The sequence below is a fragment of the Malaya genurostris genome, chromosome 1 (genome assembly GCF_030247185.1).
Source record: "Malaya genurostris strain Urasoe2022 chromosome 1, Malgen_1.1, whole genome shotgun sequence".
NCBI lineage: Eukaryota > Metazoa > Arthropoda > Insecta > Diptera > Culicidae > Malaya > Malaya genurostris.
In genome coordinates this window covers 92,590,782-92,617,583 of record NC_080570.1, presented here as the reverse complement: position 1 = coordinate 92,617,583, position 26,802 = coordinate 92,590,782, and the positions used below count along the sequence as shown (strand labels likewise).

The window sequence follows — 26,802 nt, the reverse complement described above, 5'->3', positions numbered from 1 at the left end:
CATCAAATGCGCTGGTCATTGATTCGACGTTGTGTACTAAACCTGGTAATCCTGGTATGGAATAAATGGTATAGAATATAAAAAAAACTGGAAATGGGCGGAGTTGTTCAATGTTGAAATAGGATACATCCAGCTGGCGCACCTTTATTTTTTATCCTATCTATACACTGACTAAGATAATGATTTCTTGTCGATCTAGTACATACATTAAATTGAATAACACCTTAAAATCCAATAAATACTACGGCTTTATTTTTGATGAAAATTTCACTTAAGTGCACAATATTCAGCGGTTTATAGAGAAAATGTTGTTAGAAATTTCCGATTTGTTACCTTATGGTTACATTGAGCCACTCATTGCATACTTTTAGAGATGACGTCAAGGATATGGAAACATGAAACTTATGAGCTTTTAAATGAAATATGCATTTTATAATGCCTTGTAATATGACGAAATTCTCAGTTTTATTCTACACTCTTAGCATTTCCAATAGAATCGATTTGCATGTACTTATCGAACATAAATGAAACCATAAAATCAGATTAATATTCCAATATTAAGCAGAAAATAGTTGATCAACGTTTCGTAATTCTAATTGTAGTTTTATTTCGGATCAATTGTAGCCGTTGCTAAATCAATCATTTTTGGGTACTTAACATTTTTCCGATCTAGTTCGGCTTGAGCCCATAAGATCAGTTTAAGAACGTTGATCATACGAGGACTGGACTGCTCCTGGTGTTCCATTTTGAGTATTGCTGCATTCAACTCACTAGCCACTTTTTGTCGGTGTGTCTGATCGAGGAGGTCCGCAAATGGACTATTCTGAGGTTTTTCAAAAGCTAAAAGTGCAAGTGTCCGTTCCAGTTCATTTAGGACTTCGGGATTACTTTCGCCTGCTTCGGAAATCTGCGTTTGGGCAAACGTCAAGGCCTCTTCAATTTTGCCAGCACTGGAAAATCAAAAATTACCAAAATTAATAATGCGATAACGAAAAGTCTATCTATTGGTGTAGTCTTCTTCGTATTTTTTTTTAAATTTTTCTATTGATTTGATTAATATAATGAATTAAATAAGAAATCTATCTATATATATAAAAATGGATGTAAGTTTGTATGTTTGTAACGCGATAACTTCGAAACTACTGAACGGATTGCCACCAAACTTGGCACAGGTACTTCTTGCATTTCAGAGATGGTTTAGGGAGTATATTTATATGGGAGGGAGCGTAGCAAGTGTCATAAACAAGGGGGGGGGTCATGGAAAAATTCATATAACTTGACAAGAATGGATACGTTTTGAAGACCGTAGAACCATTTTGCATACCTTAGATATGACTATAGGGGGGGTGGATGTAGCAAGTGCCTTTAAATAGGGGGGTGTAATGTTTAAAGCAGCATAATTCCGAAACTACTGAACGGATTGCCACCAAACTTGGCACGGATACTTCTTGCTCTTCTGAGATGGTCATAAGGATATTTTAAAGGGGGAGGGAGCGTAGTAAGTGTTCTTAACAGGGGGAGGTCATGATAAATTTGTCTAATTTGACGAGAATCGCTACTTTTTAAGACCATAGAAACATTTTGCATATATTAGATAAGATTATATGGGGGGGTGGATGTAGCAAGTGCCTTTAAAAAGGGGAGTGTAATGTTTGTAATAGCATAACTCCGGAATCACTGAACGGATTGCTATCAAACTTGGCACATGAACTTCTTGCTCTTCAGAGATGGTCATAAGCGTATTTTTATGGGGGGAGAGAGCGTAGCAAGTGTCATAACCAAGGAGGGCTCATGAAAAAATCCATATAACTTGATGAAAACCGATATTTGTTGAAGATTTTAGAAACATTTTTCATACCGTAGATATAATTTAGTGGGGGATGGATGCAGCAAATGCTTTTAAAAAGGGGGGTGTAATGTTTGTAATGGCATAACTTCAAAACTACTTAACGGATTGCTATCAAACCTGGTACATGTACTTTTTGCTCTTCAGAGATGGTTATAAGAATATTTCCATGGGGGAGGGAGCGTGGGAAGTGTCCTTAACAAAGGTGGTCATTAAAAATATTATCTAATTTGACGAGAATCGGTATTTTTTGAAGACACTCTTTTCACAACTTAAATAAGATTATAAGGATATTCTGTGGGGAGAGGGTGTAGTAATTGCCTCTTAAAAAGGAGTGTAATGTTTGTAACGGCATAACTCCGGAACTATTGCACGAATTGCTATAAAATTCTGTACAGTTATTTCTTGCTCTTCAGAAATAGTCATAAAGGTGTTTTTATAGGGGAGGAAGCGTAGCAAGTATCATTACAGGAGGGGCCTTGAAAAAAAATCATAAAATTTGACAAGAATCGATTATTTTTGAAGATCATGCAAACATTTTCCATACCTTGGATATGATAGATATAGGGAGTGGATGTAGCAAGTGCATTTAAAAGGGGTATGTAAAGACATAGCTCCGACACTACTGAACGGATTGCTATCACACTTGGCATAGCTGCTTTTTGCTCTTCAGAGATAGTTGTAAGGGTATTTTTATGGGGGAGAGAGCGTAGCAACTATCCTTAACAGGGTTCATGGAAAAATTTATTCAATTTGACGAGAATCGATACTTTTTGAAGACCATAGATACTTTTTGTGCAACTTAGGGTATTCGTGTGGGGTGGATGTAGTACGTCCCTCTAAAAAGAAGATGTAAAGTTTGTAACGGCGCAACTCCGGAACTACTGAACGGATTGCTATCAAATTTGGCACAAAGAAGCTCTTCAGAAATGATCATTAGGACATTTTCAGGGGGGAAAGTGTGTAGGAAGTGTCCTTAACATGGAGGGAGAGGGTCAATGACGAAATTTGAAGAGATTCGACATTTAGACTAGGAGGGGTTTTTGAAAATAAATTTTAATCTCCCATTTTTTATAAAACAAGAGCGTGGCAAGAATTTCAAGGTCGTATTTTTCTTTAAATAATTTCAAAAGATCTGGTTCCATTTTGCCGGGGAATTCAAAGATCGGATTTTACAAAAAATTGGTACTTCTTTACGAGTACAGTATATTTCTAGCAACTAAGTGAGGTTTACAAAAATATTCACAAGAGTGAGGGGGAATAAGTATTCTCAACATTGATCTGAATTGACGAAATCACACAACCAATGTGCATTTTATTATACAAATTGAAAAAACTTTCGACTCAAGGTAATGGAAGTTTACAACAACGTTTGTATTAACTGAATCGTTATGCCATAAGTTTTCCTCCCCGATGAACGGCCAAAATGGTTAAAACCTTGGTAAAATAAATTATATAAAAACGTCATTCTATAGTACGAATGTAGTTATGATATTAAACAACCTTTCGTTATAAAATAATCATTATCAGATGGAAAATTTTGAACAATTCATGATGTCATAAAAATTTTATAAAGAGGAGGGAGTAGCAAGTGATTATATCCATGGAAGCCAAAGGTATTGTAGATCGAATGTGACGAGGAAGTACGGAAGTGCGTTACAAGCACTCGAAGGTTACTAAGAAGGTATTAATAGAGAGAAAGGTGTTTTAAATGTTTCTAAAACAAAGGGGTCCAAATATAAAACTGACCCAGTTTGTCGAGAATACCATGAAAATTATGATTATTGTGAGCTCTGAGATGGGACACTGATCATTCGCAATCTGAACATGAACGGAGTATTGTTCAATCGAGTTGCCGTCTAAGTTATGTTTCACTACAAGAGTATTTCACTAAGCAGGACAACTTCGAGAATTTTTTTCGACCTTTCCTTCACGTAACATTTCCGAGCAACGCCGGGTAATTCAGCTAGTTTCAAATAAAATAAGAGAAACTGTTCACCAATATAGCAGCTAACAGTGCAATGATCCCGAAAAAGGATTGTTAGTTCCACCCTTGTTGTAGTGTCACAGAAAATTAGAAATATTAGTGGGGCAAGAAATGATCAGGATTTGTCTTGGTAGATCTAATTATTTGAAATAAATAAAATATATAAAATAATTATCAAAATATCATCGAACTAAGGACTACGATTGGAAGCTTGGCACATGGAACTGCAAATCGCTTGGCTTCCCAGGATACGACCGAATGCTGCATGATGAGCTTCAAATCCGCGGCTTCGATGTCGTAGCACTGCAGGAACTTTGTTGGACGGGACAGAAGGTGTGGAAAAGTGGGCACCGTGCGGCTACCTTCTATCAGAGCTGTGGCACAACCAATGTTCTAGGAACTGGATTTGTAGTGTTGGGCAAGATGCGCCAGCGCGTGATTGGGTGACAGCCAATCAGTGATAGAATGTGCGTATTAAAGATCAAGGACCGTTTCTTCAATTACATCATCATCAACGTGCACTGGGCAACATGAGACGAGACCCGATGACGAGAAGGAAGCATTCTACGCGCAGCTGGAACAAACCTACAACAGCTGTCCACGGCGCGATGTAAAACTCGTCATCGTCGACATGAATGCTCAGGTAGGCCGGGAGGCAATGTACAGGCCTGTGATCGGGGTGGAGAGCCTGCACGCGGTAACAAACGACAACGGTCAACAATGCGTAAACTTTGCAGCCTTTGCACTGCTGCAACCGTTCTAGGTACGAGGTTATCGAATCGAGGAAGTGACTAGTTTGACGGCGAACGTCAGCAGTTGATCGAAGAGAAGAATACAGCAAGGGATGCTGCAACACCGCACTAGAGCGAACGAGGAACAATACAGACAAACGCGGAACAGACAGAACACGGTTTTCCGGAAGAAAAAGCGCCACAAGGAAGACCAAGATCTCGAAGCGATGGAACAGCTGTATCGCGCAAAGGACACACAGAAGTTCTATGAGAAGGTGAACCGCTCACGTAGAGGCTACACGCCACAGGCCGAAATGTGCAGATACCAGTGGTAACCTTCTCACGAACGAACGTGAGGTGATCGACAGCTGGAAGCAGTATTATGACGAGCATCTGAATGGCGAAGCACAAGATACAGAGAACGGTACAGGAATCAATCTGGGTGTACGCTCAGTCGACGACAGATTCCCAGCCCCTGATCTGTCGGAGATAAGTGAGGAGATCGGAAAGCTGAGGAACAACAAAGCCGCGGGCAATGACCAGTTGCCAGGCGAGCTGCTCAAACATGGAGGAGAGACACTGGCTAGAACGGTGCACTGGATGATTTCTAGGATTTGGGAGGAGGAGATTCTACCGCAGGAATGGATGGATGGAGTGGTATGTCCCATCTACAAAAAGGGCGATAAGCTAGACTGTTGCAATTACCGCGCAATCACATTGCTGAACGCCGCCTACAAGGTACTCTCCCAAATCCTTTGCCGTCGTCTATCACCAATAGCTAAGGTATCTGTAGGGCCGTACCAAGCGGGATTTCTGGAGCCCGCGAGACTTCGGATCACATATTCGCGATAAGACAAGTACTCCAGAAGTGTCGTGAATAAAACGTACCCACGCATCACCTATTCATTGGCTTCAAAGCGGCATATGACACAATCGATCGAGAACAGCTATGGCAGATAATGCACGAATACGGTTTTCCGGATAAACTGACGCGATTGGTCAAAGCAACGATGGATAGAAGGATGTGCTACGTCCGAGTATCTGGGACGCTACCTATTGTGTTTGAACTACTCGTAGCCTTTCGTTCCGCACACTTGGCACTTCTAACTTGGTGTCTAAAAAGCATTGGACACAGCTGTGGTGTCAGTAGTAAGAGAATAATAATCGCGTGATCGGATCTAGGCGGGAAGATTTGAATTCTATTTTACCGGTGTCAGTAGCATAGTGTGGTGAAGAACTACACTTGTTACACGAGCATACTTGGGGACTCGAATTTTTAGTGTTCGACCCCCTCAAGTGGAAGGTAAAATAGAATTCATTTCTTTAATCTGATCATGCTTATATGAGCCTGCCTTGGCTAGCTTTTCCATTCTAAATTTATAACTGATTCAATCTAGACTACCTATCCGTCTTTTCATTTCCTTTCTTTCGTCTCTCTCAGTTAATGCTTGCCGAAAAGAACCAATCAAGATTTTTGGCTAAACATGATTTAAAATTTATAATTATCATAAACATTGTATTTTATGTGCTGAAATTGAGTAGCCATGACAAATTAAGACTTTTGTCGTGCGCGAATGAATGTACTCTTGTACGTCTTTTTAAAGTTTTGTGACTAGTACAAATGGAAAAAATAAAATCAGAACTATCTGGTATCTACTGATACTTACTGAAACCTGGTTGAACGAAAACACTCTGTCTCATTAAATATTTGATAGCAGTTATACTGTCTTTAGACTGAATCGAAATCGAAATCTTATAGCTTGTAGATCGACATGTCGCTTGGTATCTCTCCCACATGCTGTTAGTGTAGAACAAATTTGGATAGCTCTTTCTTTCACGCATTATACTCTTTATTTGTGCGTTCTTTACTTCCAGCCAGATCGCGTAAATTATATTGATATGATAGAACGACATTTGTCTTCTCTTTCAATAATTATGGATCAAATGGGCTTGAATTGCTCATCCAGATATTTGTATCCGGATGCTACATGCTCATCGAAAACGATTACAACATCACGACTCTTGGACGACTACAGTACCGCAGGTTTAGTGCAACTAAATGGAATCCACAATAGCAACAATCGTCTACTCGACTTGTGTTTTGTCAGTCAGGACTTAGTACCTGTACCGTATTTACTGCTCCTTCTGCTCTCGTTAAATCACGCCACCATCATCCGATGCTTCACGTTAGTCTGGTGGACTGAAAGCCATCACTCCAGCTGAGATCTCATTATATGTATCTTAATAGTCGCTATAAACGACTAAACAAAATTTTGCATCACGCTTATTTACTTCGTGTGCAACGAAATTTAAAAAATAGCCCTAAAAGCTTTTGGAATCACGTTAACGAACAGCGTAAGGAAATTGGATTACCAATTCATATGGAACTCGGTGAACTTCAGTCATCAACCCTAGTCGATACCTATAATCTATTTCGAAGGCACTTCAGTAGCGTTTTCTCTAAAGAAGTCCTCAACAGCGATCAGGTATCCGAAACAGTCATTAACGTTCCTCGTCGTTCCCCTATTGGACCTCACCCTCGTATCACAACGACCATGATTAATACGGCTTGTTCCAGGTTGAAATGTTCTACTATCGCTGGACCAGATGGTATTCCTTCAATAGTATTGAAAAGATGTCTGAACAGTCTCCTAACGCCACTGACAATACTTTTCAATGCATCTCTCGAGTCGGGAGTGTTCCCCGATTCCTGGAAGTCATATATCTTCCCAGTGTTTAAAAAAAGGCGGCTGGGTAATGTCACAGACATAACTGGAGGACGTGAATACGAATAAAACTGACATGTTTCTTTCTCACTTCAGGATAAAGATAATCATTCGTATTAGATTGTGTATATTTTCCACCTTTCATTGCTTCGCTTCCTGAATTTTAACGAAGCATCTATACTACAGTACAACTAATTGACGGCAAACAATTAAATAACACGGAACAAATACAGTTTTGTAGATTTAGATACTAGTAGAAATAAACTTCTCAAAATCCTTTGGAAATATTTTAGTGGCTTTAAAAAACCGTTTTGCATAATTTGTTAAATGGTTATAACTGTTAAAATTAAAGAACTAATATATAAACCTGGGGCACGCTCCGAATTCAGCTGCAAATTTTCGGAATCTAGATCAAAAACTCAGGTCTTAAATTTAGTTCTAGAAGTAAGGAACTGAAGTTATTTTTAGAATTTTCCAAATTGCGTTATACATTTAAATTCTGAACTTGAATTCCAAGTCTTGATATAGAAACTGAATTCAGTTCCAGCATCTAGTTCCAGAAATCATGTTCACAATTTAGTTCCAACATGTAGGTTCTGAATTCCGGAAATGAATGCTGAAACTGAATTGATGAATTAAATTCTGAAACTAAATTCAGGAATTAAACTCTGGTTTTCAATTCAGTTTTCAAATCAAGGTTCGGTGTTCAGACCTAATATTTAGTTTTAGAATCCAGATCTAAAATTCATATCCTGAATTTTGTTCATGAATCCTGAAAAATCCTAAATCATATCTCTGGATTCCAGTTCCTGAATAAGGAACTAAATTTGAAACCATTTTCAAAATCCAGAAATAGGAGTTCTAGAGTCATAGTTTTAAATTCGGAACTTGTAATCTGGAACAAAATTTTTAAATATGAAACTAAATTCGGAACCTAAAACTAACTTCAGAATTCAGGTGGACCAGAATCTAGTTTCTGAGATTAGTTCTTGAATTTAACTAAAAATTCAGTTCTCTGCTACTGCTGGTTTACTGCTATCCACGACGTCCAAATGCGAAGAAAAGCAACATTGATTCCACCTGAACATTTGAGGTTTTTACCACCTCATTATTACTGATGTTGGTGGAAGAACCTCAGCACGATATCCAGTTCCGTCTAAAGTACTAGAAAAAATGAACGGTCATTTCTCTGTGAATTCTCGGTCAAGATTTACCTATTACACTCGGCCAGTAAAACATCGGAACCGCTATGTGCCTGACTACCTCAAAACCGTCGTCCTGGTGCGAAAAAGGCAAGCAAACGTGATGAGTTTTTCTCGTTGTTTCCAAAAGTTTGAGAAAACATAGATTTTGAGTTATTTATGGTTATTTTACACTGTTGAACATTTAATCACAAATTCCTGATTATATTTCTGACAGCATGGAGGAAAAATTATGTTGTTGCGTTAAGTATAACAAGAGATATTCACGATCAAAAACTTATCACTCTCCCAGAGGGTAAATTTTGAAAAGGCGCCCCATAGTAAAGAAAGTCGTATTCACGACAAAAGGCAACAAATCCGACATAACTAACTATCGCGGAATTGCTTCACTTTGCGCTGTCTCAAAGTTATTTGAAAAAAAATATTCTTGACTTTTTAACCCACAATTGCAACGACTGCATATCTGAAATGCAACACGGATTTATGCCGATCAACTTCTACAAATTTAGTATCCTTCACTTCATTTATCATCCGATCCCTACAATCACGCAAACAGGTCGACGCAATTTACACTGATTTCACGGCAGCGTTTAATAAAATACACCATCAAATAGCAATAGCCAAACTTGACAGACTAGGCTTTAATGGTGCTCTACTGGAATGGAAGCAGTCATATCAACTGGTCGTGAGATGTCTGTGAAAATAGGAAACAGGATAACAACACCATTTGCTGTTAGTTCTGGAGTTCCTCAAGGAAGTCATTTAGAACCGTTCATATGTTTACTCTATCTCAACGATCTCAACTTCACTGTAAAATGTTTCAAGCTATCATTCGCTGATGATTTCAAACTATATCATCTGATAAATGGTCTGAATGACGCATGCTTTCTACAAGCTCAACTTGATGCTTTTGCAAAATGGTGTCATGTCAACAGGATGGTACTGAATGCCTCCAAATGTTCCGTTATATCCTTCTCCCGAAAGCGCTCAGTAATTTTGTATGACTACAACCTCTCGCAAAGCGTTCTTAAACGTGAATCGTTTGTGAAAGACTTAGGAGTAATCTTAGACAGCAAACTTGATTTCAAGAACCACGTCGATTACGTAATTTCAAAGGCTTCCAAACTCTTAGGTTTTATGTTTCGAATTGCTAAAAGTTTTCGTAACATACACTGCTTAAAAGCTCTTAATTGTGCACTGGTCCGGTCAATCCTCGAATATGCAGCTATTGTTTGGTCACCTCATAACCAAACTGACATCGATCGTGTTGAAGCTATTCAACGTAAATTCATTAGATTCGCTCTTCGCAATCTGGATCTGGATCGCTGCCACCTTATTGACTTGGATCTGCTGTCTGTTCGAAGGAATGTTCACAAGGCCGTTTTTATAGCGGACTTAATACAATCGCGTATCGATTGTGCTGATCTCTTACGGGTTGGTCAATTTCGACATTCATCTTCGCAGTCTTCGTTCACACCCGTTTCTTAGAATTCCCGCTGCTAGAACCAACTACGGGTATAATGAGCCTATTTCTAGTATGTGTCGTTTATTTAATAGTTGCTCCGATGGTTTTGATTTTCATCTATCCCGAAATGCAATAAAGCGATTGTTCCGTGATTCCTTATCTATCTAGTTGTAGAGCTAGGGCAATTTTACAAGCAAATACTATACAGCTATTTGTAATGTAATTCAGTTTAATCGAAGTCCTATATTGTACCATTTGTAAACTAACTATTTCGCTCGCCTAAATTAACCCGGTCGTTCTTTCCTCTATTTTCTGTCTTTCACCATCCATTTTGTTTTATCATTAATTAGATCTACATGCCGATTTTAACCCATGCGTTCGTTTAGCATCCCCTCCACCAACTCTCGTATTCCATTTATCTATCCACTTTTCTTCTCTCTCTCTCTCTCATCTTTTTAGCAAGAATACTACTACTAATCTGTTATGCTTGGTGTCTTCAACTAGTTATAGTATTAAAAATTTTGTTTTAACTGTTAGTTTTGATTCTAGTGTTAAGCCTAAATGTATCTGTTGGATCATTGTATTCTGTTGATACAAATAATGAGGAGGTTTTATGCTGAGAGATTGCCAAATTTCATCTCCACCGGGCTTTTCCCTGCTTCCAAATAAATAAATAAATCTGATCCGCAGGTAAGATATTTATGTAAAATATACACCAAAACTGTTCTACTAATAATATTATAACAATTTTTCCACCACTAGTCAACTTCAAGGACTGATAACAGCAACAACGAAACATAAACCAATAAATATAACGTTCAACAATATTTTGAAACGAAATGAAAAAGGTGAACAAAATTTTCATTAATACCTCGAAATGTATAAAATACGTGAAACCTAAATCAATTGTTTTAGTAAAAAAAGCGGAAAATTCCTGAGAATCGATCCTAACTACGACCAAAGCATATTAATCAGCAAAAGTTAGAATCGAAACGAAGTTAGATTCAGTTTCAACTGATGAATTAATTCATACTATGTACTTTACTATTCTATGGTAAAATTCGATGATATGTTTAAACCAGTTATAAATATCGAAAACAACTATGCGCATAGTAATATCAACCCTTAGCTCCAACAGAGATGGCATGGTAAAATATACAATCATTGTACTGTGAAATTATGAACATTTATTTATTTATTTATTTCGTCAAGCAAATGTAGACTACATATAAATTGTTTACAATGTTCACTTACATACTACCATTATTTCTACGACAAAGCTGAGATTTGATTTGATTTTTTGACATAGTAAGGTCAAGATGTTCGCAGTATTGATTGTAATGGCGCATTATTCGATTGACTGGACTGTATTTTGCATAATTTGTTCTAGTGTTTCTTTCTAAAAATAATTTCCTGGTTCCATTCTCGTTTCCAGATTTTTTTTCCTCCAATGAAGCGCCAGCCACTGTCGCATGTTTGAATTTCCTTCTCTTTGAGTTCTTCAGCTAGAGACTTAGGTTTGGTATTTTGGTCTTTGGTTCCGATACTGGAGATTGAAGTCGATATTGCTTTGACTTCATCCCTCAATTCTTCCAGAATAGTGTTAGGTATTATTGCAGGGACTTCAGATTTGGTAGGTAGTAAGAATTTTTCTTCGAGGCGAAGAAGCCGTTCGCTGGTCATTGACTTTACTAAAATCGCTAACGTTTTTTATGGCACTGTGTAACGAGGCCTCGAATGACTGCATGCGCTGACCTACTTTACCGCAAATGTTGTGGTCGTTTCTGCTGATACTGGACAATGACTGCTTCACGTCGATGAGCAAGCGCTCGACACTGTCGAATATTCCCAGGTAATGGGTTTTCATGTCTGCAGTGGTCCGGTGATACGTTTCCGTTTGATTTTTTGTGTGCTTTAGAAGTTGCTCCTGTAGATGAAGTAGTTTTAGAGTTTCAGCCCCTGTCCTTATTAAATGTTGACAGTCGGCACACACTGGTACCATAAATGCCAGAATAAAATTTTCTTGATGCCGCTGCACGCCGATGCAGGCTGAATGGTACGATTTTTCACAGAATTCGCATTTCCAAAGGAAGCGATCGTCAATATTAACACACGATTTTACACCGCACTTCATTATTCTAGATAAAATTTGTCCGAAAGGCTATGAAAAAAGCCCGCGCGCGACGTAGGCTACGCGTCAAAAAATAAATAAATATAAATTACTTGCGGAGCGCTCGAAAAAGCGAGCCGCGCCCGATGACCGTTCGAGGCGAAAAAAAAATTACCATGTGCATGTGTACAAATGGACATGGTAGAAATAACAGGAATCATTCTACAGAAGAACATGACATATTCAGTGGTACATTCTTTTCAATCTAACTTTTCAATATGGTAGCGAATCCTTGTTTCAGATTAATCAGCATTTTACATATTTTTCTGATAAATTTATGACCAAGATTGATTGTTTAATGATCGAGTTTAAATACATTAAATAATAGTTCTGTTTTTTCTCGAAGTAAAACAATTATCCTCATTTTGTGTTAATTCTAGTAAGAGGATAAAACTAACATAAAAGAGAATATCAAGGGCACAACATCCCGGTCAAATCCGGTTTGCTATGCTAAATTTTTCTTGTAACTAGTGTAGCGTAATTTCTTATGCTTTCAAAAATTTCTTCTGATAAGATAGAAAGATGATGGCCTCGGTCATAACGTAAGGTAGGAAAGATTGAAAAAAAGGAAAGATTGCCAATTACATTATACATAATAAACGAAGGTGAAAATAATCAAACTAAATTCTCACTTTTAGATTGGATTTTATAAGTTTTTCATCAAATCATCATTTCGAGAGACTTCCAGAGTTTTTCCAACTACATCATAAAATTCAGGCCAAGAAAAGTGTTGGTTTCTTTAAATTTGGGTTCTAAAGACTTTTTCATTTCGTAGTGTTTCGATCGTTCACTTTCAGATACACATTTTCAATGCAGGTTTTTTTTATGTCCCGATACAGATTTACAGATTTTTCGTCTGACAAATGCAACCCTGGTTTGGAATTAACCGGCACTGCGAGAAAACGAATTTCTTTGCAAATCGAAGGTAAACATTTACTTCCGGAGAAGCCCTCAAAGTGTAAGCATATAGTTTCGCACTAGTGCGATAAAATTTTGTGTATTTCTGTTCGCGGAAGAAATTTTTTGGATGTGGAACACATCTATATTTTCTATATAGGAATGCAAATTAAGAACTCAAGGAAAAATACACGTAGAAATGTGGTCAGGTTTTAAACACTTACAGCTCAGTATATTTTGTATCAATTATTAATATTATTTCATTATTTGAATGGAAATATTCCTAAGATTCGATTTGAATGCATCAAGCCACGTATTTTCAATTATAAATGAGGGTAAATTTTGAGTGTTTAAGATTAATTTCTAATTTATATATGATGAACTCGATTGATAATGAGAAAAAGTTTATCGCTTCAACCGAAATCGCAGAATGGTAGAGAAACTTAACGCTATAAAAAAACTGCTTGCATACAAAACTTGAACACAAGCTTGGCGAAGAGAAGCTTTAAAATCAAAATCCGTATCGCAAGTATGCACAAAGATATAATTGCATACATTTGGGATATTGGTGTAATTTCGTCGGCTATAAAACAAACAATGTTCAGTGTTGGTACCTAATCAAGATCAATCTAGGCAGACTCTCGTGCAATTGCGGATTCGAAAGTGTGACGATTGATTGAACTGTTTGATTGTAGATCATTAGAAAGTTTGGTTGAATTGTTTCACATCAATGGCTCGAACAACCCCATGGGGCTGATCCTTGTAGTTTTTCTCGTCCTACAGTGAATCTGTGTGGCGACGTCGCGAAATATCATCGGGAGTCAATGTAAAAGAATTTACAATCAAAAATTATAAAATATTCGAAAATAATAATACCACCGAAACATAACCTATACGAAAATAAATTAACAATACATGTGCAAAAAAACACAATCGAAATTAAAACACAAAATTAAATTATAATCTAACAATACACGGGCAAGATGGGCCATCACTGGCCTTAGCCTATGTTAGTGACACAACAAAAAAAAGAAGGTAGAAATCATCATTTAAGTGCAAATCTAGAATAATTTTGTCAGCTTTGTGCACTTTTCGCTGTGCGAAATTCGTACCAAACGAGTGCAAATAAAGTCAGCATTCCAGAAAACAAAGTCCGAACAGCATCAATATCGTAGGAAATCTGTAACGGGTTGGCGGGCGCTGGTCTTACAAACCAGTTGTCGTATGTTCGAGCCCCGATCTGGAAGGGAATCGTAGTACTAGCCCAATGGTTCTGTACACTTTGAATCAGCTGCGAAGTCTGTTGAAACAGAAGGTCAAATTTCACTACAGGAATGTAGTACCAAGGCTTTGCTTTGGAAGTCTGAAATGAATCACGCGATTACATCATTCATCTGCTGGTCGTTTGCGTGCGAGTAATAGAAAAAATACATAAAAAATGAAAAATGATCATCCGAAATGAAGAAATTGACCTCAAAATTCTATATGGTGTTATTTTAGCAGCCGTTAGAATCGATCTTTTGATCTTTTGATCTACTATGATCTACACTGCGGCTTTCGCTTCAAACAAGTGCGAAAATTCAGTCAGAATATGAACACAACGTAGAGAATATGTTACATACACAAATCGACAGTTCTAAGGGCCATAGTGTTGCAATCCGCATTTAGGGTTCACCAAACAAGAGGCAACCGAATTATGCTCGTGGAAATAATGGTCAACTGTGTTGAAAGTTGGAAAAATAATAACCTTCGATTCTTTTCAGAATCTCAAGCATTTTATACAGAACTAATGAGATATTAATTGAAATGTACCAAAATAAATGTGCATTTTTAAAATGATCTGCCCCTTGTCGACAGCAGTCCTACGTCAATCTTGCGGTTATGTCTCTAGCATTACCTACTACAAGTTTTTTATTTGTGGAATTTATTCTTTGATTTTGAAAGATAGAAATACGGTGATGCTTCAGTTCTTAGGAATGCGATATAATCTATATATATATATATATATATATATATATATATATATATATATATATATATATATATATATATATATATATATATATATATATATATATATATATATATATATATATATACAAGGTGAGATGAAAAAACTGCAACAAAGTAAAACGCCATAATTTTTTCATTTTTTTTTAAATTTTATTGAATGAAAGCAAAAAATGTCGTAAATAACATCAAATTTGAGAATCGGTTTAGATTTGTTCGAATTGGCCACCTTTGGCACGAACTATGGCCTTCAAACGGCCAATGAAACCATCACACGCTGCCCAAAAGTGGCTCTGCGGTATTTTGTCCCATTCTCGGCGAAGCGCTTGCTTGAGATGATCGACACTTTGGTATTTTTTAGTGCCAACCTTGCTTTCCAAAATACCCCAGGCACAATAGTCCAACGGATTGGCATCCGGAGATTTTGGTGGCCATTGTGCGGTGGAAATGAAGCGAGGAACCTCATTTCTTAACCATTCTTGGGTGGCGCGTGCTGAGTGCGATGGTGCTGAGTCCTGTTGGAATGTCCAAGGTCTGCGGCCGAAATGTTTGCGTGCCCAGGGCTTCAGAACTCCCTCCAAAATATTTTCGCGATAGATTTGCGCATTTATTTTGACCCCACGGTCGATGAATACGAGCGGCGAGCGACCATCGGCTGTTATGGCGGCCCACACCATCACCATGGCCGGCTTTTGAGTTCTGGTGGCCAACCGAAGTTGCAAATTTTCAGCTGACCTCTCTGGCAAGTAAACACGATCATTTTGTTTGTTTACAAACTGCTGGATAACGAATGGTTTCTCATCGGAGAAAACCAAATTCGGCAGTTCACCACTTTCGGCCAAGCGAAGCAACTCTTTAGCTTTTTCGAGTCTAACTTTTTTTTGCGCATCAGTAAGATCTTGCACTTTTTGGAACTTCAATGGCTTTAGTCCAAGCTCATTTTTCAATATTTGCCGAATGGCATATTGCGATATGTTCAGCTCACGAGCCATTTTTCGGCCACTGCGACGCGGATTTCGTTCAATTCGCTTCTTCACTTTTCGAACCATTTCTGCCGATGTTGCTGTTTTTTTTCGTCCACTTCCTTGACGTCGGGCTACGCTACCAGTATCACGGTAACGAGCGATGGTACGAGACACAAAAGATTTATTCACTTTTAAATGCTGGAGGGCTCTAACGATAGCCACTTGTGGTTTTCCAGCCAAATGCAAAGCAATCACACTATCACACTTGAATTCCATCACAAATAACTTTTTTTCTGAAAAATTCCCACCAAAATGCTTTTGTGCGCTTGTAAATAATATAATGAGCTGTCACTAGAATAAATCTGACAGCTGTGGGACGAGCGGTTTAGAAATGACAGCAGTCTGAAGTTGGTTGCAGTTTTTTCATCTCACCTTGTATATATATATATATATATATATATATATATATATATATATATATATATATATATATATATATATATATATATATATATATATATATATATATATATATATATATATATATATATATATTAAAACGGCATAATTCCGAAACTACTAACCGGATTGCCACCAAACTTGGCACAGGCACTTATTGTATTTCAGAGATGGTTTAGGGAGTATATTTGTATGGGAGGGAGCGTAGCAAGTATCATAAACAAGGGGGGGTCATGGAAAAATTCATATAACTTGACAAGAATCGATACGTTTTGAAGACCGTAGAACCATTTTGCATATCTTAGATATGACTATATGGGGGGTGGATGTAGCAAGTGCCTTTAAAAAGGGGGGTGTAATGTTTGCAATGGCATAACTCCGGAATTACTGAACGGATTGCTATCAAACTTGGCACATGTACTTCTTGCTCTTCAGAGATAGTCATAAGCGTATTTTTATGGGGGGAGGGAGCGTAGCAAGTGTCATAACCAAGGAGGGGTCATGAAAAAATTCATATAACTTGATGAAAACCGATATTTTTTGAAGATCTCAGAAACATTTTGCATACCGTAGATGTAATTTAATGGGGGATAGATGCAGCAAGTGCCTTCAAAAATGGGGTGTAATGTTTGTAATGGCATAACTTCAAAACTACTTAACGGATTGCTATTAAACCTGGTACATGTACTTTTTGCTCTTCAGATATGGTTATAAGAATATTTCCATGGGGGGAGTGAGCGTAGCAAGTGTCCTTAACAAAGGTGGTCATTAAAAATATTATCTAATTTGACGAGAATCGGTACTTTTTGAAGACACTTTTTGCACAACTTAGATTAGATTATAAGGATATTCTGTTAGGAGAGGGTGTAGTAAGTGCCTCTAAAAAGGAGTGCAATGTTTGTAACGGCATAACTCCAGAACTATTGCTCGAATTGCTTTAAAATTTGGTACAGTTATTTCTTGCTCTTCAGAAATAGTCATAAATGTATTTTTATAGGGGAGGAAGCATAGCAAGTATCATTAACAGGAGGGGCCAAGAAAAAAAATTCATGAAACTTGACAAGAATCGATAATGTTTGAAGATCATGCAAATATTTTCCATACCTTAGATATGATAGATATGGGGAGTCAATGTAGCAATTGCATTAAAAAAGGGGGATGTAACGGCATAACTCCGACACTACTGAACGGATTGCTATCACACTTGGCATAGCTGCTTTTTGTTCTTCAGAGATAGTTGTAAGGGTATTTTTATGGGGGAGAGAGCGTAGCAACTATCCTTAACAGGGGTCATGAAAAGAATTGTTTAATTTGACGAGAATCGATACTTTTTGAAGACCATAGATACTTTTTGTGCAACTTAGGGTATTCGTGTGGGGTGGATGTAGCAAGTGCCTTTAAAAAGGAGGGTGTAATGTTTGTAACGGCGCAACTCCGGAACTACCGAACGGATTGCTATCAAATTTGGCACAGATACTTCTTGCTGACGCAGCCGCGGTCAACATTTAAATGAAATTATCTTCAAAAAGTAAATGTCATGTACCAATCTAACGTTTAAAATAAAGAACCGATGAGATTTTGCAAATTTTATGCGTTTTATTGTTTAAAAAAGTTCTCAAGCTCTTAAAAAATCACCCTGTAGCTATATCTTAACTAGGGTAAAGTGTTATAATAAGCCCCCCTTAAGAAAATATTGAGATATTTCCAAGTGTATTGATATATTTTCCTCGAGAATGTAAGTATTTCATTGCAATACGGATAAGGAACATAATTTTCAATGACTCCAATAGAAAAGATGAGAATTGATTGATATAAATACATTTTCCAAAACGGCCACATTCTTAGTTTTTTTCGCTCGCCTCAGACATAATGCCCCAGTAGCCATAAAATATGTCTCACAACAAATCAGTGGCATGACACACAACAACATTTTATCCCACAACAATGATGCATTATGCTTCTTGAAATGTCCATAAAGTTACTGTTTTGAGATAATCAGTATGTCAAAGAAATGGCGGATGGAACATCTATTTAGTCGAAGCAAAACTTTACATCGAAAAGCTGCCAAATGAAATTTTTAGACCGGCGAACGACCAAAATTAGGTTAAAGCCGGGTATAAATATACGATATAAAAAAAAAAAATTTGTAGTTTTCTCATACTTTCCTGCAAACGACAACCACCAAACTTGCATAGCAGAAAGATCCTACGAAAAGATAGTGTTAGTGATAAAACTTTGGTTCAGAAAAGTCTTCAATGCTTAAGAAAGGAAAGGGGGCATTTTGGCTAGCAGAGGCGCTTTATAAGACTTTCCCCTATAGAGAATAACACGGAAGAGTTTCATGCATGACTATCTTGCGTAATCATTATTTCTCAAAATTACGTACAAATACTCGCTGAATGCATTGAAAAATACCTGAAATATTTATTTTCCAAAACCCCTTGTCTATTGAAATATATGCGGAGCATGACGCTCGATCGTGGAAAACATGAAAAATATACATTTTAAATTACGCGAAGTGACGATTATCTGAACATAGAGGCAGGATGATCTTAAACAACGGGTAAACATCCATCAAAGCAATGTGTTAAAGCTCATGACAAACACGGGGCAATATGCACTCTCACAAAGCTTCTTCTTCTTATTTAAAGAAAGCTTTAGACTTTTCGTTGACGAAATATTTGCCAGGTGGAAGATTGTTCTCTATTATTCAATAAATTGATAACTTATGGATAATTATTGTAAGCGAATTCTTGAGCATTTTGCCTCACACAATTCGGGTCGTTTTGCTCCCAAAAATATGAGACGATAAATTTGACAACTTTTCTATAAAATTGCAAATACATCGTCTGTATTATAACTAATTTTAGTCACCCGAATGATTGGCAAGGAACTGGTTACATAATTAAAATCGTCTTCCTCACCCTAGAAAATTACTATGGAACGAACATTAAAAATTACTTATAACAGAGACATAATTGTTTTTTTTTCCAGATATGATTGAACCATCCCTACCAAAATTTCATAGTAATCTGTAGTTATGGCGGACTTTCAATTTTATTAAAATTTCAGTGAAAAAAATGGTAATGGTAATTTTTGAGGAAAACAAAAGGTGCATTATGCCTCGGGGGTGCGTTTTACCCCATCTTCCGCTAAATGGGAACAAATTATTTTTGGGCGAAACGAAGTTCGACGGGTCAGCTAGTATATTATAAATCAGGAATCAGAACTAATTGGCTCAAGTGGCACGTTCCCGTTTTCGTGATTCGAATGGACCGAAAGTGTCCCAGACATTTGGACGTCGCATATCACTTTATCCATCTTTGCTTTGACCAATCGCATCAAACCGTATTCTTGCATAATCTGCCATAGCTGCTTTCGAACGAATGTGTCGTATCATTCTTTGTTATAGTCACCGCAACTTTGTTCAATTGTAGTTGTTTGTTGATTTCTTTCGATGAGAATTAATACATAACGTTTCGGCTTATTAACACATGGGCTGAAAAATCCCGGGCCTAACACATAGATGGCGCTAGTTTTATTACAGGCTCCTTTTTTCAAATAATAATAACCTTTAAAAGACAGCTGTTCAAATTTCATGATATTATATTCATTAGTTTGTGAGTTATTATGCTAAGAGTGACGCTACTTTTGTTATTTTCAGAACAATGGATCAAGACAATTTCGTGTTTCAATTTTTCACTGCTTCTTGATGGCAGTCACGTACCCAGAGGGGGGACCCGAGGGGCCCTGGCCCCTCCCGAAATCAAAAACATATAATTATTTAGAATGTCTCAGACATGTGTTACAGAAATAACAAGACAGTAAACGTAATGAAATGTAATACAATATCAGTTCCAGTGGAAAAATTAAAAGTGTATGTTAAAACAGCCGTAAAAGGCACACCGAGAATTAAATACATAAGCAATCTTCAGTAATGGGCCCCTCCCGAAATGAAATCCTGGATACGGGCCTGCTTGATGGTAAATAAATTTGGCTTATCCCTAAATGATAAATACGAACAAGTAAAGCAATGGCTTGAAAAGTGTTATGGAGACTCCGCTCCATCAGAAACAACGATAAAACGTTGTTTTTATGACTTCAAACGTGGTCATAGAGACCCCGATGCTGCAGAACGCAGTGGACGTTCAAATGAGGCGCATTGCATAAGCATTTGACTATGAGAGAGCTCTGTTGAAAGTGGGTGCCGCGTTTGCTCACTGTTGACCAAACCCGAAAATGTGTAGATGATTCTGAGCAGTGTTTGGCCATGTTTAATGTAACAAACTGGATTTTTGCGTCGATATGTGACAATGGATGAAATATGGATTCATCACTTCACTCCGAAATCAAAACGATCGTCATCTGAGTGGACAGCATCTGGTAAACTTCGTCCAAAGCGCCTGAAAGTACAACAACCGGCTGAAAATGCCCATACCTCGACATCCCCGTGATGTAATATTTATCGACTATCTTGAGAACGGAAATACCACTAACAATGAATATTATATAGCGTTTGTAGACTAAATATTATTGGAGCGTTTGAAGGCTAAAATTGCATATAAACGTCCGCATATGGCAAAAAAATTGTTTCATCAAGACAACACACCGTATCACAAGTCAATCAAAGCAATGGCAAAACTACATGAATTGAACTTCGAGTTGCTCCCACCGTATTCGCCAGATTTGGCTCCTAGCGACTACTGGCTGATAGCAGACCTGAAAAAAGTGCTCACTGGTAAGAAATTTTGAACGAATGAAGAAGCAATCGCTGATACTAAGTCCAATTTTGAGGCAAAGATAAATCGTTCTACAAAAGTGGTATTGAAAAGTTAAAGCACAATGATTGCTCTTGATAGAGATTACGTTGATGAATAAAGTTACTTTTGAACCAAAAAAATCGTCTTCTCTCTTTTTTTGTTTTTTTTATTGGCTCTCCACACTCCTCCGCACCAAAGAGCTCACGTTTGGAGCCCCCTGGTAACGGACACATGTACAAACCTCAGCTTAGAAAAAATTAAAAAACTTTACAACAAAACAAAAGATTACAACACGATGTTAACAAGCTGAGGGTATTACAATTAACGGTTATTACAAGCGAAGGAGGCAATAGACTATTGTTACAAAACAAGAGCACGATGTACGGAAATGTACGGTTTCTTTTAAGGGGCTCTTTTAAATATCTTAAAAATCTAATAATAATTTACAACAAAATTTCTATGCATTTATTGGAGCAGGAAAAAGCCCCTTTGAGCTGACTGTTAGACCAGTACACTCTTAAAAGGGCACAAAAACCTCCTCATCTTTTCGTTACGTATTTGGAATAATATGTGAATAAAAGAAACTTGAAGTGTTAATTAATGAGAGAGTGGAGAAATAGATGAGTATATAATTGAGTCAATGAATGAGTGAATGAGTGAATGAATGAATGGTTTGATGGATGAATGTATGAATAAGCTAATGAATGAATTGTGGATGAGTGAAAGTGAATGAATAAAAGAATGAATGAACGAGTGGCTGGATCGATGAAATAATGATTGTTTGAATACATGATGTACAAATGTCCCGGGTTGGCGGTTCAATGCATAGGGCGCTGGTCTTACAAGCCAGCTGTTGTATGTTCGAGCCCCGACCTGGACGAATTCTTAGTGCCAGTAGGATCCATAGCACTAGCCATGCAATGATTCTGTACACTAAGAATCGGCTGCGAAGTCTGTTGAAACAGAAAGGCCAAATTCCACGGAAGGAATGTAATGCCAAGACTTTGTTTGAATACATGAATGAATAGATAAAGTTGATAATCATGAGTTTAGTAAATGCATGCGCTAGTAACACAGTTTGACATCACTACAGGTAACATAGTATAATATAATCTAATATGCATTATACGGCTGATACACTTAAACGATATAATCGGCTATCTTCGACTTCAAATGTTGTTTCAGGTTAGTTTTGAATATGTTTATGTTCGTTATTTGTTCCAAAGTATTAGGTAGATATTTATAGACTGTTGGGCCATGAAACATTATTCGGTTTTGACCAAAGTTAGTCGAGGCGCATGCTCGCAGTAACGAGCCAGCTTGTCTACTACTTCGTTGGCGAGTGATAACCGACAATGGTAAATTGATGTAAGCTCCTGGTTGGTACAGTGCTTTGTGAATGAACATGAGAGAGTGAGGTAATTGTCCCGACTTGGAAAGTGAAAGGGAAAATTGATCAGGTTTTACGAAAAATTGGTACTTCTTTACGAGTACAGTATATTTCTAGCAACTAAGTGAGGTTCACAAAAATATTCACAAGAGTGAGGGGGAATAAGTATTCTCAACATTGATCTGAATTGACGAAATCATACAACCAATGTGCATTTTATTATGTAAATTGAAAAAAAACTGTCGACTCAAGGTAATCGAAATAAGTTTACGACAACATTTGTATTAACTGAATCGTTATTCCATAAGTTTTCCTCCCCGATGAACGGCCAAAATGGTTAAAGCCTTGATAAAATAAATTATATAAAAATGTTATTCTATAGTACGAATGTATTTATGATGTTAAACAACCTTTCGTTATAAAATAATCATTATCAGATGGAAAATTTTAAACAATTCATGATGTCATAAAATTTTTATAAAGAGGAGGGAGTAGCAAGTGATTATATCCATGGAAGACAAAGGTATTGTAGATCGATTGTGACGAGGAAGTACGGAAGTACGTTACAAGCACATATACATATGAAACTCGGAGGTTACTAAGAAGGTATTAATAGAGAGAAAGGTGTTTCAAATGTTTCTAACAAAAGGGTTCAAATATAAAACTGACCCAGTTTGTCGAGAATACCATGAAAATTATGATTATTGTGAGTTCTGAGATGGGACACTGATCATTCGCAATCTGAACATGAACGGAGTATTGTTCGATCGGGTTTCCGTCTAAGTTATGTTTCACTACAAGAGTATTTCACTAAGCAGGACAACTTCGAGAATTTTTTTCGACCTTCCCTTCACGAAACATTTCCGAGCAACGCCGGGTAATTCAGCTAGTATTACAATAAGATACAATCAACGACTAATTAACCAGTCTAAAACAAAGAGCAGGTAAGCAAACACCGTTTTTCAATCGTTTTCCACTCTAGAATGCTCTAGTGGGGCACGTCATTTTTTTTCACTTAACCCATAGCTCAGTAGAAATGTAGCCCACGAGAGCCCTTACGTTAGTGTCTTGTTGGAAGTGAAAAATACGGAAATCTGATAACTTTTCTGGGAGCAAAATATCTAAGCACATATCAAGCCAAGAAAAATGTGAAAGATACCGTTAGCTACAAAGTTACTAAACACTGGCAATGTATATCTTGTTTGTGCAAGTAAATATTTGATAAAAAAATGAATCGAGTATCGGAATGTCGATATTTTTCCCTTCACGAATAAGAGACAAAACACATCCGTTATACTGAATTATGTTTTTATTTTCATAACATGCAATACCAAAGTTTAATAGGTTGCATCTTATCATCGATAATCCATCTAAAATTGAATGTAAAATGTTGAAGTATTAGGAGAATGAAGGTAAAAGGATAATTTTGACGTATTTAGGAACATGTTTCACAAAAAATGTATATTTCAAAGAAAAATATACCGATCTCTAATATTATTATAGAGGTTTCTTTGCAATATGTTTTGGAATGAAACTATACTGTTTATTTGTAAATACATTGAAATTTAGTAATTTTAGACTAATTTCATGGTCTGTGGCAGAAATCTACCCCAAAGAGCGATTTCGTATAGAAAAAGTCCTGAGAGCGTTCCCATGGTTGTATGTGGAAAAATGTTCCGGAAGTACGATCAAAGTTAGATTACACCTCGATTTCTCTCAGATGTCTGGTGTGATTGTTATGAACATACCAATCGGTGCAATATTGTATTTGCCCAAGAGTGGTGTCAAGATGTTGTAGGTAAATTATTCTGCCAACATAGTGTTAGGATTAGGATTTCTAGAATTTCATGCATTCTTACTACACACTAAGATTTAATTTCTTTGTTCGGTAATATTTTTGACGAGATTTTTCGGTAATCTATAGAAATAACCGATATTTCGGTACATGGGTTTTATTTTACAACAATTATGCAAATTTTCACCGAACGATCAGTTTAACGTAAATTTTCATTACAGAATTCTGTATTAGATATACAATTGATACGGTAAACCTGAATAGTCGCCGAATACGGTAAAAATCATACTGTCCGTTTGGTAAAGTTATCTTCCAATAACCGAACTTCGGTGAAAACTGATTGTCATGAAACTAACTGTCAAATATTTATTAAATTATTCAGTGAGTATCTTTTTATTAACCAAACGAAAAAAATGTTGAAGGGTTCATCGAATGGATTGAGGTACAGGTGATAAAAGTATTCAAGACATTAGAGCCACTAACAACTTTTTGTTTACTTATAGGCAGAAAATAATTTTGTATCACTTGTCCACTTGCTGCCAACACAAATCGTTCAAGGGTAATTTTTGTTGAACTCGACGGATTGTGCAGTGTTTTGGAGGGCGCTCATAATTCCGGTCAGTTGGAACATCTGACAATTTTTAAATTTCTCGTGGAATAAAACCATTTTCTCCATTCGGTTTTGTGAATATGTGTTGTTTTTTGAAATCCGAAAATTTTTCAACCAAAGGAAAACAAACAAACAAAAATTACCGAACAATCTGTTAGATCCAATTGGTTTACATAGAGTGACTATAATCAGAGTGGCGACAGCTGTTCGTTTGGAATGACAGCTACCAGTTCCAAACGAGCAAACGACCTGTCAATTCAATGTAAAGCTAATGGAATGTTTTGAATTGTTGCCAACATTACGAATGAGATGTCGTCACTCTGGTTATAGGCACTCTAGGTTTACAGTTTACGGTAGTTGTTTGACAGTTCAGCAATTACCGAACGATCGGTAATCAATTCAATTACCGAACTGATTACCGAACGTTCAGCTGTTGAAAATTCGGTAAAAAATTACCGAATACTGTGAAATTTTCTAAGTGTGTAACAAAGCTTTTACATCTATTTTACTGATATTGAATTCGACAGGCCATTTGCTTGTTTGGAAGAGCACTAAAAATGTTTATTCATAACAAACAGCTGCCGTAACTCTCCTTGTACACTCATCTTTTTTTACATACTCAAACACATTCTGTTACGATACTCTTAGTAATCCTTCTCTCTGATTATTGCCCGGTGATAAAAACTAAGGCTATAATCTTTTAATCTGCACTGAAGAAATTACCAAAAAATGCAGGAATATTCCGTAATAATATTAAGAGAAAGTAAACAAAGAGAATCTCTCATTGTTATATTCGTCGTTTTTAACATTTTATACAGAATTCGAAAAAAACAAGCAATATGTCGTTGTGTTAATTTGTTATGAACTTATTTGAACATATTTACCGAATTAGTTCAATCAGATGTAATTGTTGAAGATGGAAATACAGATAGCGATCATTGTCGAGCAGCTCCGGGTGTAACTGATTTACAAGATGTGTTGCCTCCTGTATTCGGCCGTTCTGTACCGCCTCTCGTATTAATATTCTATTATCTAAAGAGCTTAAATCAACGGATGGCTCCACACCAGATTCTGCTTGAAATTTTTCTGCCGCTTCCTTGAAACCCTCTGCATAGAAAAATAAATTGTAAGCCTGCTAAAAATTTTCCGATAGCATGGACAATAATGGCAAGGATGAAGATTCATCTCTTACCTGTGACTAAATAGTTCATAATGAGCTTATTAATATCGTCTTGTTTGAAAGGAAACGTTTCCAATCTCGATTGCCATTCTTCTCTAGAAATTCCGTCACTTTTATCATTAAGGCTCATTTTTCTTTTAAACTTTATCGATTATCAACTAAATAGACGAGAAACCACTTAGCACAATTTTCGCGTTTAATTGTGTATAAAATTATTTCGCCTAGATAATGAACCTTCAAAGTAAACTATGATTTTCCTAATTTTAATTGTTGGCAAATCTTTATCATGGATGCCAAACAAAATTGTGAACAAGCGGGGCACCAGAGATGCCATTTATACAGATTATCAATATAGGACACATTCAGGGATGCCAGGTCATTTTTTCAAAAATCTGCGATCAAGCCAAAAACCTGTCTGTGCAAATTTGTGGACGTTTCCCGTATCATAAAAGCAGATCGGAATCATTTTGGTAAGCAAAGAAAAAGATCTCGCTACCAACACCGCTCTGTACCTTTTTACTCAACCGCTCTGTACTTTTTGGTGTGATCGTTTTCAAAAATCTGTGATTAATTTCAGAATCTGTGAAAATCTGTGATCATTTTCATAAA

The 26,802-nt window shown here is 36.9% G+C and overlaps 1 protein-coding gene across 1 annotated transcript; it reads right to left on the bottom strand.

Annotated features, from left to right (window-relative positions):
* Positions 1–230: 230 nt before the first annotated feature.
* Positions 231–26,517, bottom strand: LOC131440735 (glucose-induced degradation protein 8-B homolog). The gene is made up of 3 exons (XM_058612266.1): positions 26,206–26,517; positions 25,898–26,120; positions 231–950 (listed from the first exon to the last, which is right to left on the bottom strand). Exons 1-3 carry the CDS (start codon positions 26,321–26,323, stop codon positions 605–607), a joined length of 687 nt encoding a protein of 228 aa, XP_058468249.1. The 5' UTR covers positions 26,324–26,517; the 3' UTR covers positions 231–604.
* Positions 26,518–26,802: the final 285 nt, after the last annotated feature.